General features: G+C 41.2%; 2 protein-coding genes across 7 annotated transcripts in view; one reads left to right on the top strand and one right to left on the bottom strand.

Annotated features, from left to right (window-relative positions):
- FYB2 (FYN binding protein 2) overlaps positions 1 to 3715 on the top strand; it is a 34211-nt gene extending 30496 nt beyond the window's left edge. For 2 of the 4 annotated variants that reach the window (XM_083619357.1, XM_083619359.1), the window contains exons 16-19: positions 147 to 243; positions 1934 to 2093; positions 2661 to 2694; positions 3035 to 3715. In XM_083619357.1, coding sequence (XP_083475483.1) covers positions 147 to 243; positions 1934 to 2093; positions 2661 to 2694; positions 3035 to 3044 — 301 coding nt within the window. In that variant the 3' untranslated portion in view covers positions 3045 to 3715. The remainder of the gene's footprint in view (positions 1 to 146; positions 244 to 1933; positions 2094 to 2660; positions 2695 to 3034) is intronic. The other 2 variants (XM_083619358.1, XM_083619360.1) reach the window with 1 other exon arrangement.
- Positions 1 to 17026, bottom strand: part of PRKAA2 (protein kinase AMP-activated catalytic subunit alpha 2) — a 60329-nt gene that overhangs the window by 25442 nt on the left and 17861 nt on the right. Inside the window, exons 8-10 of one of the 3 annotated variants that reach the window (XM_083619377.1) lie at positions 15696 to 15822; positions 13362 to 13600; positions 5066 to 8991 (exon numbers count right to left, since the gene is read on the bottom strand). In XM_083619377.1, coding sequence (XP_083475503.1) covers positions 13365 to 13600; positions 15696 to 15822 — 363 coding nt within the window. In that variant the 3' untranslated portion in view covers positions 5066 to 8991; positions 13362 to 13364. Of the gene's footprint in view, positions 1 to 5065; positions 13601 to 15695; positions 15823 to 17026 lie in introns of those variants that run through there. The other 2 variants (XM_083619378.1, XM_083619376.1) reach the window with 2 other exon arrangements.

Below are 17026 nucleotides of genomic sequence, written 5' to 3' on the forward strand. Positions count from 1 at the left end.
ATAAGTATACTCAACACGGATGTTTTCTTCTCACTTGTGAAAAGTGCTCTTATATGTCTCCATCTTACTCCAATACCACCCCACTTTTGTTCTGAATTGCTTACATTGAGTTGCTGGTTTATCATATGTATATTCTTTCTTCATAGGCCTTCCTCAAGAAATTTCTTCAAAGTCAAGAAACATGCTTTAGAGAAGAATAGCAAGATGACAAAAGAAGAAAAGCAGTTTAGAGAGAAGTTCATGGTAGGTTTCCTTATTTTGTTTTTACAAAAAGCTTGGAATATGTTGGCATGGTTACCTGCAATGCAGAGTCAACTCTTGCATGTGTATGGTGCATGAAAGTCTATTGCACAATCTGTCACCTCCTGTCATGTACAGAACTGTGAGCTGCAATGTTCCAGAAAACTGTTCTGTTTAAATTATTTTGTCATTAGTTGCATAGGTAATTTTTCAGCAGTTTGCCAAGGATTCTGTGGGTTGGTTCAGATAGAAACCCGCAAGCTGCAAAGTATAGAAGTACCTGAAGAATTGTAGGCTGCAGAATGCAGCAATCATTATGGCACACATTTGCTAGAAACATACAGTGGTACCTCGAGTTAAGTACTTAATTCTTTCCAGAGGTCCGTTCTTAACCTGAAACTGTTCTTAACCTGAAGCACCACTTTAGCTAATGGGGCCTCCTGCTGCTGCTGCGCCACCGGAGCACGATTTTTGTTCTCATCCTGAAGCAAAGTTCTTAACCCGAGGTACTATTTCTGGGTTAGCGGAATCTGTAACCTGAAGCGTATGTAACCCGAAGCGTATGTAATCTGAAGCGTATGTCACCCGAGGTACCACTGTACTAAAATAGGGCTCCAATACAAGGAAATGTTTTCTAGATCTGATGCTGATTTTTCAAATCAGCTGCTTGAGCCCAGTCAGGAGTATTTCCAGCTACTTATATGATGTCTCTGGTAAGCCAGGACATAAACCTCCTAAGAGGTTATCCCAGTTTTGATGCTTGACACTTTCCAGCAGCTGAACACCCTCAGGAACTGTTTGTATGATCTTTATAGTGTTTTAGGTGGTGATGGTTAGGATTTATGATGCTGGAGACAGTACTTGTTACATGTTTCTAGCTGTCCCCTCCCAATGTTTTCCATAGTTTATTATTTAATGGAGTTGAACTGAAACAGTCTAATTTTTTAAAAAATCTAGTGTTCATTTTCATTTTAAATCTGCTTCTGAGACTTTGGGGAAATCAACCTTGCTGCTGCTATATTTTGGGAGCCCTAACACCTGGCAAACGGCGTTTCCGTGCGCTGCTCTGATTTCGCCAGAAGCGGCTTAGTCATGCTGGCCACATGACCCGGAAAAACTGTCTGCGGACAAACGTCGGCTCCCTCAGCCAGTAAAGCAAGATGAGCGCCACAACCCCAGAGTCATTTGTGACTGGTCTTAACCGTGAGGGGTCCTTTACCTTTACCTTTAATACCTGGTGGGTTGGATACTAGGATTCTTTTTAAACAAACAAAACCAAACAAACCATAGGCATCATTCATATATTTCATGGTCTATTCTGAAGTCTGCATATCCTCCTTAATAGTGATTAGAAATGTTCAAATTCATGATATAGCCAGATATCCAAATAATAATACAACTAGTTCTTCTGCATGCCCAATGAAGGTTTGGCCTTGCATTTCTCAAACATTCATCCATATGCTCAGTCATCCCGATGCTGTGTGGCAGCCTACTTCTGAAACATGAGACTTTGCAAAGCAGCTTGTGATGTAAGTTTGTGTATATCATTTGTTCAAAGGACCATTCAGGATGCCCAAGCCCTTTTAGTTACCTATGCTTAACTGAAAGTAACCCCATTATTTTCAATGGGTCTTTTTCCAGTAAGTGTACTTTGGATTGCATCTTTATTTATTTTCTTATTCCCTTCTCTCAGTATGATAAGGAGATTGGGGTAATCAATACTGCAGTTGCACACTGCTCAAATACTTTGACCAAAGGAAAACTTGACTTGAGGATCACGGCAGGCGAGCAACTTGAAGTCATTGATATTACGGAAGGGAACCAATTGATATGTCGGAATTCTGAAGGCAAATGTAAGTTTTCCGAGTGGTGTTGAATGGAACGGCCATGTTTTAAGCAGAGTGTAAACAAAACAGTTTGGGTGGGTAAGAAGAGAGTTGGCAGTCTCAATTATCACAAACTGGGTATTGGGTATTGCAAGGAAGCAATCTGAATGTGTAAGTAGCTCAAATGAAATTCTGGGCTCCTCAGACCCTTCTACAGCTGAGAACCAGACTCCTTTTTCTCCAGAAACCAAAACTCTGCTACCAATGATGGGCTAAGGATTATTTACTTGAATCAGTATTTGACTCTGGCAGTTTGAATTAGGAAAACTTATTCTTGGCATATCTTTAACTATTCACCAATTTTAAGGCATTTGCCGTATTTTTCTGTGTATGACTAGGTTTTTTCCCTTTAAAATGTCAAAAGTTAGGGGGCATCTTATACACAGATATATCTTCCCCCATTTTCTTAAATCTTAATCCCCCAAAATAAGGGGCGTCTTATAGATGGAAAAATACGGTATGCTTGGAGGATTTTGCATATGCCTAAAATATTAAGAAAGATTTATTAATATAATTTATTTTATTCTTTCCTAGATGGATTTGTGCTACTAGAACACTTGAATTTCAGGTAGGATTTGTGTATTTTTTATCCTGATGTTAAGAGAACAATTTCATAAGCATTTTTGCTTGAGGTTTAGTGTGGCAGGATCTGGTAGTTTTGCTTGTTCTTTGAGATAATTAAAGTAAGAGGCTCCTTTATAATTTTATTTTGGGAATGATTTGTGTTCTTACGTAGCTGCATTGTTTTATACTTTCTGGATGCCCCATGATCAGATTTTAAAGTAGCTGAGTTCAAACACCAGTCAAACACTAAGAGAGTTGCTTCTTTTGTTTCCCAATGTATTTATCACCAATAAATAAATACCCATGCGCAAAGCTGGGGTAAACTTGTGCCTTTTCTTTTGTAGCAGACATTAGTACTGTACATCTGCAGCACAACTGTTTCCTATGAAGTGATGATGTATTGATGGCATCCACCGAAAATAGGACCAGTAAGAAACTTCGTGTGGGAAGAAATAGAATTGAGTTGTCGATGGCAAACTGAATGCTAAGCTTGAATTCTTCAGTAGCTCACAGTTAACAGCTGCCACTTGCTTGAATGATAGACAAGGAGTTGAGCATGGTTGCTTTCCAATATTGCAAGTTCAAAATTGTTTTTCAAGTTCATGCTGTGCCATTTGTGTGACTTGATAATTTAGATTCTAGCTAACTGCAGGGATCCCAAGACCCTAGCGGACATGGTTAATGAACCTGCATATGTATAGGAGGCTTTCGTCGGATTTTGTTTCCAGCTCCCATCCCCTCCTGAACAAGAGGATTTTCAGTTATGACAGATGGAGAACATGTAAAGTTCCTGTGCATGTGCAGAAATCACCTTGGTTCCTTGGATCACGGCCAGCATACTTACAATTTTGTGTGTGAATCAGCTGGTCTGTGTGTGTGTTGTCAGTGATGAAAATGTAAGCCTTGGCATTTGTCCTGTATGCTCCTATATTAAGTCTGCATCAATCCCTGTACATATTAGATGTGCTGTTGGCATACTTGAAACATTCCTTGTAGATGTAAATAAAATGAAGTATGAATTGACATTTAATAGATTCTTTTTGAAGGCGATGCTGCTTAAAACTTGGCTTCCTGTTTTTATTTAACTTAATCTGTAAGTAGCTTAAATAAAATAAGGGAAGTAGCTTTGAGTTAAGAACAAATGGCCATGGGGGGGGGACCCTAGTTCAAAGATGAGAGGCCTTGACACAAATGCATGTTGGCCTGTGCTTCTGGTTTTGTGGTACATGGGCTGGTTTCCCTCCAGATTTACAATGTCTTCACAGCCAGGCATCCCATGGTAAACTGTGCAAAGAAGGGTTGAATGGGAGTGTGTGCAATGAATATCTGAACTTACTGTAGAAGGCTCACCAAAGAAAGTAAAACTAATGCAGATTGGTAAAAATAGGCACTGTGTGCACAGAGGCCTTGAAAACTACATTGTTTCAAGTTTGCACAATCAAATTAGAGTTTCTGTTTGTTTCAAGATGTTATGTTAAGAGATTTTATAACAATTGATTGGCTTTGTTAGAAAATATGATTTGTTATGGAAAGCCAATTGTAGAAATGGCACTTGTTACAATGACCAGATAGTACAGCATGTGGGGGAAATCTGAATAAAAGCCAAATCCCAGTCTCAAGCAAGAACTTCTTTAGAATTTGATACCCTGGAGTTTTGATTTTCTAACATGTGGACAGAATTAAGTGTGCTGACATGCACACTTGCTTTCAAAGTAGCTTAAGCCTACAAAACACAGGTTTGTCAGCACAAAATATTGAACTTCCATAATCTCAGGAGAAATGTGGATTTGTGTAAACACATTATTTTGTGTGGATTTGTGTTTCCACATTAGATAAACTTAACGTTAATTACTTTGACTTGGCTTGTCAGTCTCTTTGATATGCAACCACCGGAGCTGGATTGTAGGAATGAAAAATGGATTATTTTCATGGCAAATATTGAGATATTTCCTTGATAGTCATGTCAGTTAGCTGAATTTCCCTACACCGTGCTAGAATCTGGGACTCTTTTTTTTTTTAGCAGAAAACCTATTTCAGGCCCAGTACCTGTACATGAGTGCCTGAAGTTAGTGTTGGGGAAAATACCATTAAATAGTATGTGAGAACAAATTCTAAATTAGCTTTCTGCCCTTATTTCTAGTGGGCAATACGAATGGGCTTTCCTTAATACTGTGCCTGCCTTTGTGCCACCCTGTGATTATTTTTCACTTTTAATGGCAATTCTCTGGAAGCTCGCGTTTTCTGATAACTTGCTAAGCATTTTCTTCCACACGCTGCTCCCTGGTAATTCAAGACATACCTCACTTTGCTATAAGCAGACAGAAGGTATCTTAAGTCCTTTGATTTTATCACAAGAACAGCTCAAGCATGTAGCATTTTGTAAGATTCTCATCTCTTTATTAAAGTGCAAATGTCAACCATGGAGTAATAATCACAAACAGTGTGGTACAATAAAAGGGGAGGGGGGAAAATCAACACCAAAATAGGTCAGTGAAACTGCAGCCACCCAACCTTCATTTTCTGCTTAAGTTACAAAACTAAATGGGCAGGGAGTAGTGCCTTCCCTGCAACACTGTCATATATGCAAAACACTGATCGGTTTTAAGATCATCCAGACTTGCTCTCCTATCAGAACAGGGATGCCAGCTCAGATTGGATTTGGACATGAATGTCTGAGAAGTGAGACTGAATTAAATTTGAGCCATAAGATTCTTAGGCTTCTCACCCACCCTTGCCAGCTCTTGCAGCCCCCAAAAGACCTTTCCCCTAGCTCCTGCTCTCCTTCTTTTCCTCTTTCTCTCTATTCCTCCTGTACTGATAAGCAGCATCCTGGAAGCTCCAGGGAACCATGAAATAGATTATTTCTCTCAAGGACCAAAAGGAAAGGGGAAGTTAGTTTCAGGAAAGTGGGCTAGCAGGTAGGGCATCTGGGAACTCTGAAAACTGGCTGCACTGGGAGCATTCATTTGAGCTCTCAGACTAGCTCTGAATATAATAATTTGGGGCAACAATTGGGAGATCAAAGTTAATCCACAGGTACATTTGAGAGAGCTTGCCTATCTCCACTTTTGTCCACTAATGAAGGTTGGGTATCCAGAGTTCATGGCATTGCTCCATTTTTACATAAGAGAAGCTGCACGACACAGGCTTCCCTGCTATTACCCAAGTTACAAGTAGTTCAAGGACACAGTTGTCAGGTGGCTTGCAGTTTTGTTGTGCACACCGAAGAAGAAAATGCTGCTAGATTTACAAAATATACATACAAAGATTTCTTAACACAGAAAAACTGGGTTCACTTCCAAAGTAAGAATAAACACTACTGTATCATTGGTATTCATTTCAGAGCTTTGTGAGGTTAGGATACATTCACCACTTAGGGAGAAAAATGCATGAATGAACACGGAGACACCAAATAAATAAATTACATAAATAAGTTTGATCAGTTAAGGCATTTTCAGCAGGAGATTCAAGGCTTTTTGAGGGGAGAATATACTTTATCTGAACGCAAGGGTAATAGAGAATTAGAAGATTTAATATTGTGACCAGGTTTCTTGTCTAGTAAATGTGTGTAAAGAAATATTGCTGTTCAATGCATAGAAGACTGCATTTACTAAGGGTTTAAATGCTTAATTTTACAGTAAATTAGAATTTCCACAACCACAACACATTGCAATTTGCCGCAGAGCTTATGACGTTCTTGAGTCAAAGTCACTTGCGTGCAAGTAAGAAAAATTACATTTGGGATATTAATTCTTCCTGAAAGCAACTGTGACTCCTGAAGAGACAAGACAACGTTTTGAACTGAGTAATGGCTTGCCTTTTCTGGCATGGGAGCTGCTTTGGAGAAACATCAAAGAAAGGCATAAGAGCATTGACTGTTACTTTTTGCGTGTATGCTAACTGGCTTGTAGTGTAAGCCATAGCCTGGTACCTGATCTAGTGTGCATAGAGGAAGTTCTCCTGCCCACAAACGTTTTCTTGCTAACTTCAATGGAAGGGCAGCCCTACATGTGCAAAGAGCTGTGCCTGTGGACCTGCTACTTGCTTTGAAGTTAATGGGGCATCCTTCAGAATCTCCTCCTGTACATTGTACGTGGTGGATTGGGACACACTTTAGCTTCCTATAAAAGCGTGCCAAATCTTAATAGCAAACATGTTAAAACACTGGATGGGATGAACTTGAAGCCCAAATAAGTCATGGATAACCTGGGACTGGAGTGGAGAAAAGAAAGGAGTGACAAATTATTTTTAAAAAATAGTTGGATAAAAATAATGTCAGGGTAGGTGCCACAGCATTCAGCCTCAAGACCTAGGAAGCTGCCTTATACTGAGTCAGAAAATACCAGCTCAAATAACTGTGTATTAACTACACTGAGTGACAGCAGCTCCGCAGGGCTTCAGCCAGTCGTCTTTCCAAACCCTATGCTGGGGATTGACCTCTGGGCCTTTTGCATATAAAAAGCATGAGTACAAATACAGACCTACATGGCTCTTCCACAATGGCATCCCAGCTGCTGCTCTGCAGGAGGTTTCCAACAAGAAGTTTTATCCCATGCAAATGCAAACTCTGAGGCAACGTGAGAACACAGCAAGCACACTTCAAGTATTTAAAAAATCTGCACCTCGGGTACTGAAGGCAGCGCACTAAATGAGCGGAAATGAATCGTTTGTGATTTTTAGCAGCTGATATGAGAAGGCACGGTTTTGTATTCTCTAGCGCAGGCTGATCTTTCTCCTAAAAACAATACGCTACCACTGATAATAAACGGCAAATTGTCTAAACTTACTAAGCTACGTCTGTAAATTACGTCATATGACTCAGTGTGTGGTGATGCGAAGAAATTGGTGCGATTCTACCACAGATGCAGCAGGGACCACTGGGGGGAAAAATTCGTGCAAGGTTAGTACCCTTACTGGAAACAAAGTTTAAAGACTACAGAATTTATCCTGTATTATATTGTGCTATTTTAAATCCTTATCCAGTGTTCCTTCTAGAAAATAGCTAGTGGTTTCTTATCTGCAACACGCCATTAAACCAGCAGCTGAAAATTGTGCTTTAGTGCTCAGCTTTGCATAAATGCATCTATTCTGCTTGCTCAAATACATATTTGCACGTGTGTGTTGGCTATCTGGCATACATTCCTTTGCCTTACTGGAATTAGGCTTGAAAGAAGTCTTCTCTTGTAGTGTGGTGTGTGGATGGTGCCCACAATGATTTGCCCACATGGCAAATGTGTTCATGGACCCCCCAAAAGGTTAGCACAGCCTTTTTAAGGGTAGAATAACAATTAGTCTTTAATGTCGGTGATCACTTTGGCAGATGTTTTGAAGCACCTGACACTCAGATGCTTCTAAATTGTAGTTCTAATTCTTGCCACAGTGGAAGTATGACAATGAGGATGTACCCACACGAGATGTGGCTTTTTATTATTGGCAAGCAACGTCTGTGGTGCCAGATCTCGGCCAATGCTCCCAGGTGCGACTGACATTACAAATAATTTATAACCACTCAGAAATACTAATAACACTATTATTAGTCTCTATCCTGTGGTAGTATCAAATTATTTATTTAAAAAGTAGCACTGATTCTTCCCCCCGCCCGCTCCCAATATTAGTAGTGTCTTTCTTAAAAAGAGGTAAAGTGCAATAAAAGTGCTAAATTTAAAAGTAGCAATTTAAGAATTTATGTCTGTCATATAAGTAAGGGTGAAGAGTTGGCCAAGGAAACCTGTTCCTATGCACTATGCATGGGAAATATTTTAACAGCCCAGGAAAAGACAATGACATTCCACTCAACTGGTAGTGGAAATAATTATATTGCTAACTCTTCCCTTCTGCTACCTTTCTTCTCCCAACTATTTCCTTTGGCCAAACTGATGGGCTCCCTATATGGAGTGAGCTTTCAGAGCATTTCAAGATGAAGAATTGGGGGCTAATCCAAAGCAGCAGAATTGCACAGAATATAGCCTGTAAGTCATGTGAAGGGGTTCTGTGAGATTAGCCCCTGATACTGCACAGCTTACCCACACTGGCATCCACACACTGAGCACGGGTGGGTGGGTGGGTGGGGTGCTTGGGGGAGCCTACACATGTAGAGATGTACGCACAGAGGCTTCCCCACTTACATCCCTGTGCTCAGTGTCTGGGACAGGAAAGCCGTGCAATGTTGGGTGAGTGGGGCCAGCGGTACAGCCTGCTACTCCTTCAGTCAAGGCGAGTCCTTTCCTATGACTGTGTGAAGTAAGCCATAGTGCCTCCTAGGAAAATGAATATCCTGCAGCAGTTCAGAACAAACGGGAAACTGAAAAACGGTTTTGATAAAACGATGCTGTAACAATGATGGAGAAGACTTGTTTGGCAAATGTTTCCCTACAGAGGCTTTTGACTAAAGCTGTGACAACTGTTCTCCCATTATTACTATTTATTTATTTTTAATAACTGTTTATGGCCCCAGTGTAGTTTTTTGGCTCTCTTGTCTTGACTTGGAGCCTATTCTGCTTCCTTTTAGTTTATCGGGCAATTGATATCAAGCCCACTATAAAATTAAACAAAAGCAGCTAATACTTATTGAGAGAAAAGTGACATAAAATCCACCCCCCCCTAAAAAATGTTACTGAAACATCCACACAAGCTATAGCTTTGTCATCCTAAAAGCAAGGTTTTTACCCTTTAAAAATGGCGTGTTATTGCAAATTTAGAAAACCTGATTCCTTCAGCTATCCTGCAGAAAAGGAACAATAAAACACAAGTTATTCCTGCTTTATCAGTGTATCAGTAGAGGTCACAGTCAATTAAGCTTTGGAGGTACATTGAAGCCCTGAGGTCTGGAACAGTATTGTCAAATTTACATTCCAGCTTTCATGAAACAGCACACAGAAGGGATTCTATCCGCTCTTATATTAGAAAGGTAAATTTGGCTGCTGTCCTGTTTTGGGCGGTTGGGGGGAATAGCCAGCGTCTTTGTCACTAGGAAGAACATTCAAAATGAAATGCAAAACTCAAACAAACTCCTTAGACCTCAAGGGCACTGGCCTGTACCATGCAGGGAACCCCATATGAGGTTGCCAAAATATATTTTGGTCAACGTAATGACAAGTCTGTCCGATGCAGCCTCCCTCTGTATTATAATTTCTCATTCAGTTGTGACTATGAGCACCTGTGATTTGTGGAGTATGAAATACCTTTCTTTCTTTTTGCCTAATGAAACAGCACAGCCCACCAAGATGTTATATTTACCACTGTGAAGGGCTACTTCAGGGCCAACCGTACGCCATTTGTGAAGAAAGTGCATCCTGAGATGGCAAACCGATGTTGGGTCAGCATGGCTGATGCACTGCAACATTCAAGACTGATTATCTGCCTGCTGCCCTACTGCAGAATGCCCACTACACGCGGTCAGAAAACATTCAAGACACAAAGCTCGTCCCACTGCAGCTCTATGTTGGACTAGCTTTGGCTCAGTCATTAGGAAAAAGGAAAGCGGAAGCTGATATGTTTATAATTCAACAGAAGTCTGAATAGAGGAAAAGGTCACGGAGGGCGAGGTATGGAAACAATGAGAGGCATGTCTTATTTTTAGCAGATGTGAAGAGCTGGTTGGAAGCAACAAGGTGAATTAAGAAAGAAGGGGGCAAAAGACATCATAATGATGGTTCAAGCACTGAAAGATGTTGACGATCTAACTGTAGAGAGAAAAGGAGAAGACTGGGAAACACTCTTGACTCCTAGTAAATTTTCAGATCTTGGGGATTACAGAAGCCTGACCCAAGTCCCTGACAAAGTACACACCTTGAGGGGTTGAGTCCATTGTGGATTCCTAGTTATCTCTCTTAGGACATATTAATATGTTTCAAAAGACAATAGGGCCTGGGAGCAACTGGTTCGTCCTGAGCACTGAATGCCTGGTCTTCATCAGTGGGAAACAGATTGTCTAGCCTTTATGGCAAGCACAATCTGCTCTGCTCTTGCTCCCACAGCCGGCTGCGTAGCGGAATGCCGACCAGCTGGGCCTTGTGACAAGAAATGCACTCCTGTATCTGAATTTTTTAAAACTTATTTGGTTTGGTTTTTAAGGTCATGGATTAAACATTTTTAAAGCCCCTTTTTATGATTGTCAGCTATATACATTTCAATAGTTTTACAATCATTCTAACATTTCAAAACTCAACTTCCTTCCTCCTCTTTCTGAGATTCCTTAATTTTATTTTTATCATTCCCTGCATATTCTAAGTTAACTTATTCTTTTACTCATCTACTTTAAATATATACTCTTATGAAACTGCAGGTTATTACAATAATCCTGCCAATGCCCTTATCTGTTACAATTAAGAAGTCATTTCTTGAAGAGGTTATGCTGACGAAGATCTGTGTTGGAATCAGGATCAAGCAGATAAGGTTAAAAAAAGAGGAATGAAGCCACAGCAGAAAAAAAAAACCCCAGGCTCAGTCCTGAACGGAGGTCCATTCATCTTGCGAGCCAGGATATTCTTCATTTGATTCTCTACCTTAATGCTCCTAATTTTATCCATTACCCTCTTTCCTGCTGTATTGCTGAATATACTCTCTAATTATCTTGCTTTATGCTGGTGAACAAGGGTGTTATCAAAGGACCTCACTCCTGAAGAAAGATATAATTTTTTCTCCCCCATCCCACTATTATGAGTTTTACATAGATGGTTACAGCAATCTTTATCTGCTCTACAGCTGCCATGGGGTTAATGATTGCTCCTCATTTAAATATACAGGCCTTGCGCTTTGATATTTCTGGTACAAGGCAGGGGCTGCAATGATTGATGGAAGACTAATAATGTGATTAAGAGCAGGCTGCGAGTATTGCTTATGGGATATATAGTAGGTGGTCTGAGCTTAACAAGCCCAGGACAATGAACAGCAGTGAGCACAAAATGGTTATGAAAGGCTGTAGTGGAAAGAATTCCTTTGGAGGGAACAGAAACTCCCAAATGCAAAACTTTAATTAAAGCTGTGAAAAAATGTTGCTGTGGGATGTTTACTAAATGAGATGGTAGCCCTGTGCAACCATGTCACAAAAGGCTTTTTCCAGCATTCAAGTGCTAACTGACTTCTAGTGATCGCCAGCTAGAAGATCCAGTATCCAAAGAGGGGAGAGCAAAGGATACATGTACACACCCATCAGTCACTTCTGGGCAGCAAGAGAGGAGGCAAGGTGGGTCTGGTACATGCACTGCAGGCATATATTATAGGTGTGTATGTGTATATATATACACACACAAAATGGTGTGTCCTTTTGTGCACCTTGTTGGCACTGTTGCTGTATAATTACAGCCTTGTACTCTGCATACTGACCCATCTCTTTCATTCTAACAGATTTGTCTTTTGAGGATGTACAGCAGGGGTGGCTAACCCGTAGTCCTCCACCTTTTTGTTTGTTTGTTTGGGGCAACAGCTCCCCCTTATTCCCAGTCACAGCAATTAGGGCTGGAGTCCAACAACATCTGGAAGGCCTCAGGTTAGCCACCCATGATCTACAACTCTCTACAAGGGTGTGAAACACCCTAGCAGTAATCAAAACTATGTTAAGAGTGTGCAGAATTCAGAAAAGGACTAAATCAAATGATATACAGTATTGGATGGAGAACTGCCTGCGCATTGTTCCTCAATGGTAATACCCGATTCTCTCTCTTATTTTGCCACAATATGACAATAATATAATAGAGTCAGGCCACTGTTGTTGACTATAATGGTCAGCAGAATTTAAATCCTGCTCTCCAGTGTTTTAGGAAATTGTGGTCCTGCTGTGGTGCGTTACTTTACAGTAGTGTGCTTAGAATGGAGGAATGCACTTGTAGGCTGCAGTTGTTCATTCATATGAACCTATGAGCAGGGAACGAGATTCCTGTTGACTTCTGAACATTCAAAGAGCGCTTCCACGAGGCGGGAGTGGGGAAGGGAGGGAGAATGTTACACTGCAGCTTGGCCACAGAGGCTTGTCATCAACTGTTTCCTAGCCAGAGATGCCTGAGACTAAAACCTGTAAGTATTTGATATGTGGGATTGAAAACATTCAAAAATTGCACTTCTCATCAAGCTACGGTCCTTCTACAAAAGGTGATTTTACATGTTACAGTAGGTGAAAGAACAGCAAAGGTGAAAATTTCTTCCACATGCGTAAAGTGAAAATCAACCCCATCAGAAGGATAAAGTATACATTTTCTGAAATCATTTTTTTCAGAATCCTTTGGAGAAATACTCAAGTATTCAGGAACATTATTGCACTGATATGTTTACAATGGCAGGGGCACTGTGGGTTCTGTGACTGGAGACATTTTTCAGATTTTTGGCAGACTTTGCTGTTTCCTGCACAATTGAAGCTTAGTGTGGCAAGCGATGAGACTGGACAGTGACCAGCTGTTGGACAACGGGCCCAAAGCCCTCCTCCACTGCTTTCTACCGCCACTTCTACCGCAACTTCTAACACAACTATTCCAAATTCCTTGCAAAAAGAAAGAAGCAAATTCTGCAATAAGGATTACATAAAATCGAACACATTTGCCTACTTCCCTTAATATACATCATATATTCTGGGTACCGAATCTGGGATTTCTACCTCAAGGATTAGGTTCCTTGCTGCACGTGCCCAAATGATCCTTTGACATGCAGCTTTTGCAAAGAAATCAAGCTTCTGAATGATACCTGTCAGCGAGCCAGCGCCATGATGAGACTGGCACACATTTCAAAGAAATCCATGGTGTGGCTACCGAGACGAGGTGTCACAGAGGTCATGCTCCCGGTCAAGGAGCCCATGAGAGACCCAGGAAGCGACTGGCAATCGGCGGTGGCGGAATCGAGACTCAGCCTCGGTCTGTGCAAGCGGGCTGCGGAGCAGGAGCGCTGAGGTGTAGAAGAGCCTGACCTTTGCTCCATGACATCATCTTGAAGGCACAAACAGAAAACAAAGGTTTTAAACATCTGCTCAGGCTGATAGGAGGCTACTGCTCCTTTCTCCGGCAACTGACTTTGCTCCTATGCTTTATGGCAGCCTCTCTTCAGAAAGTGTGGCTTGCAAGAAGAGACTGAGATAAGCTTGATACGCGGAAGGCATTTCAGGATACATATAAGAAACTACAGCAAAACCCATGCAAGCCTTGCTCACCCATCTCCCCCACGGCTCTCTCATATTAAGTTTGGGGAGTGGGAATGAGCCACAAAGCAGGAGTTCCTGTGCCACAAAGATCGCATGAAAAGTTTAGGATCATAAAATTGTAGAGTTGGAAAGGACCCCAAGAGACATTTAGTCCACCCCCTGCAATGCAGGAATCTCAGCTAAAGCATCCATGACAGATGGCCATCCAACCTCTGCTTAAAGACCTCCAAGGAGAGTCCACCACCTATCATGGGAGTCTGTTCCACTGCCTAACAGCTCTTGCTGTCAGAAAGTTCTTCCTGACGTTTAGTTGGAATCTTGTTTTTTGTAACTTGAATCCATTGGTTTGGTTCTCAGCCTCTGGACCAGGAGAAAACAAGCCATTTCTGCCTATCTCCTTCAAACCACACTTTCTCTGCAAACTCTTGATGAGGCAGTTGTTGCATCTCCTTTTTGTGCTCTGTGCACTGCCAGCTGACTCTCTCTTTTGCTGCATCTTTTTAAATATTCTTAATCAAGCCTAAGACTATCTTTTCACTTTGTTTCAACTGCCTCTCATGTGTCCCTAAGGTTGTAGCCTATTTCAATGGAATTTACTGCTATTCAAGCTTCCATCCTGCTGGCTTTAAAAGGACGGTGCTGTTGGACAGCTGCGTTCCATGTGTATTCACTCAGAAGTAAGTCCCACTGTGTTAAATGGGCCTCACTCCCAACCAAGTATGTATATGATTGCAGCCTAAACTGCACATTAACTTGGGGAAGGGGAATCTGTGGCCTTCCAGATGTTGGATTTGAATCCCCACTAGCCCAGCCATCATAGCCAAAGAGCAGGTGGGAGTTACAGACTTTTTCTTTGGAATGCACACTTAATAGTTCATATTTGCATCGTTTTATTGAATTTTTAAGGCCCTTTGTATTTTACTGTAAATCGCTTTGGGATGCCTCTGTATGTGGGAAGCAATTTAGAAATATAATAAACATATAGAGAGCCACAGATTGACTATCCCATATTTAACCAGGCTAGTGCCAAGGAAGAGACTGTACCGCTTCTGAGTTCTGAGGGGGGGAAAGCACTGGTAGTAATTAGCTGAATATTCACAAGCTTTGACTGTCGTGTTGAAATGTGCAGCTTTGATGACGAAGAACCTTACGTAAAACAGCTAAGAAAATTGCATAAACATCTACAGTATTATTTTGGATACAATGAATAACTGAAGTGATTCTTAGCTGTAATGAAAGTGAAATTTAATGTACTGTAAGATTGCAATGCCCCCAGTGGCGCAATGGGTCAGTGCATCCGGCTGCTAACCAGAAGGTTGGTGGTTTGAGCCCACCCAGGGATGGCTGTGGGCAGGATTTCTGCATTACATGGGGTTGGACTAGATGACCCTTAAGGTACCTTCCAACTCTACAATTCTATGATTTTATGAATTCTTAACTGGCTAAAAGTCCAGGGAGCTTACTTCTGAGTATGTAAGGGACTCCATTGTAAAAAATATATATTGTGTCTCAACTAGTAGCAGCAATTGTAACAATTCTACAGAGGTGGGGAAGAATTTCACTGCAAAAGTTCATTATTTGGAACTCCAAAATGGTTTATGGTCAGAAAAGGTTTGCAACAGAATTATCCATTTAAGCGTTACTGTGAATCCTGCTAGGAGTAGAATTCTCTTTTAACCTACCCAACTGCAATTAAATTGTCACAGTTAAGATTAGAGGTGACAAAAAGATTAAGGTAGTACTGCTGGAACAGCAGTCCTCACTAGGAGATATCATAAAGTAAAATAAAAATGAAAAGAGTAGATTGGGAAAGCGGGTTTAAAAAAACAAGAAAAAAACTTCCTTCGCGCTTGTGGTTTTATTCTGCAACATTTCCTGCTTACCATCAATGCTTTTAAAGTCCAACAGATAGCTGCGATTGTCAACCTGATAAAGCTGCAAACTCATTTTCACGTAATTTCCCGTCACTGGATTCTTTCTACGGACTCTAAGATGATAGGCATTCACCACCTAAAACATGTAATTGTCTTTCAGGAAAAATGGGTTTATGGCACAGGAGAAACAGTCTTTTTTCTTTCTTTTCTTTTTTTGCAATTTCACATTTCAAGAAAACAACTCTGCCTTAAGCATAGGCTGGCAGTGCAATCCTACATGGGTTTGCTCCCAGGTTTAGTGTGCACAGAACTGATGGCATTCCAACTAAGGTTTACCCAAGAGTAGACCCACTGAAATTCATGAACATGACTATGTTAGGTCTACTCAGAATAAACCTTAGTTGACTATTACCCTCAGTGTCCTTTAAGAAAAGAAAATATTTTCAAAACACTTCATAACCATCTATCATACCCAGAAATGCTCTTTGTGCAAGGATATCAGATGCAGCCCCTTCTTCCATTTCTGGATAATCAAGGTTAGGTTTGTCTCACCTAATACACATTTGTAGACTGGGGGGGGGGGTGCAGGCTGAACACCAGTCTAGCCCACTTCAGTTCTGTTCTGTGATGACCCATTTATAGCTACTCCAGTTTATAAGAGACCTGCAAATCCTCCCTTCAATACAATGGTTTTGTTCATTCAGGGAATTGTCTTTACCTCCTTGTTACAAAGCATGCATGAGTTCAGATTAGGAAGGCTCCATTAAATAAATAAGTATTTCACCCTGAAGTCAGCCCCAAAGCAATCACTTGGTTAAATAAGCCTATATGAATAACGGGCCCTGACTACAGACACAGACTTTTAAGTTTTCCAGTAACGCAGCACACAGTATTACTACAAAACGAACAGAAAGGAAGTACAATGCCAGATCAATCAAGGTGTTCCCTTCTGGGTGACTGTGATTGTGTGTAGGTAGACAGTGGATTCTCGCCTGCCGACCCCTCCCCACTGCCCCTTCCCCATCACGGAGGATGGGGCCTATACACATGCACCCAGATCCCGCTTTAGAAACATTTCTCTCCGTCACACCACACTGTTCAGATGGGGCACGAACCTCAGGGGTGTAGCTAGCAGGCTTTCTATTCAGAAAGTCCAAACTGGGCTCCTGCATTGCATGCTAAACCCTTGTTATGTTCAGGCACGAATGGATAACCTGCAACCCTTTGAATGTAGTTGGACTATAAATCCCCTAAGCCCCAGCCAGCACAGCAGGGCCCTTAATGTGCTAGTTAACCCATCCCACTCTCTGATGCTGGTTCTTAGTTTTAAAAGAGACGTT

This window comes from Podarcis filfolensis, assembly GCF_964270895.1.
Source record: "Podarcis filfolensis genome assembly, chromosome: 6".
Classification (NCBI taxonomy): Eukaryota; Metazoa; Chordata; class Lepidosauria; order Squamata; family Lacertidae; genus Podarcis; species Podarcis filfolensis.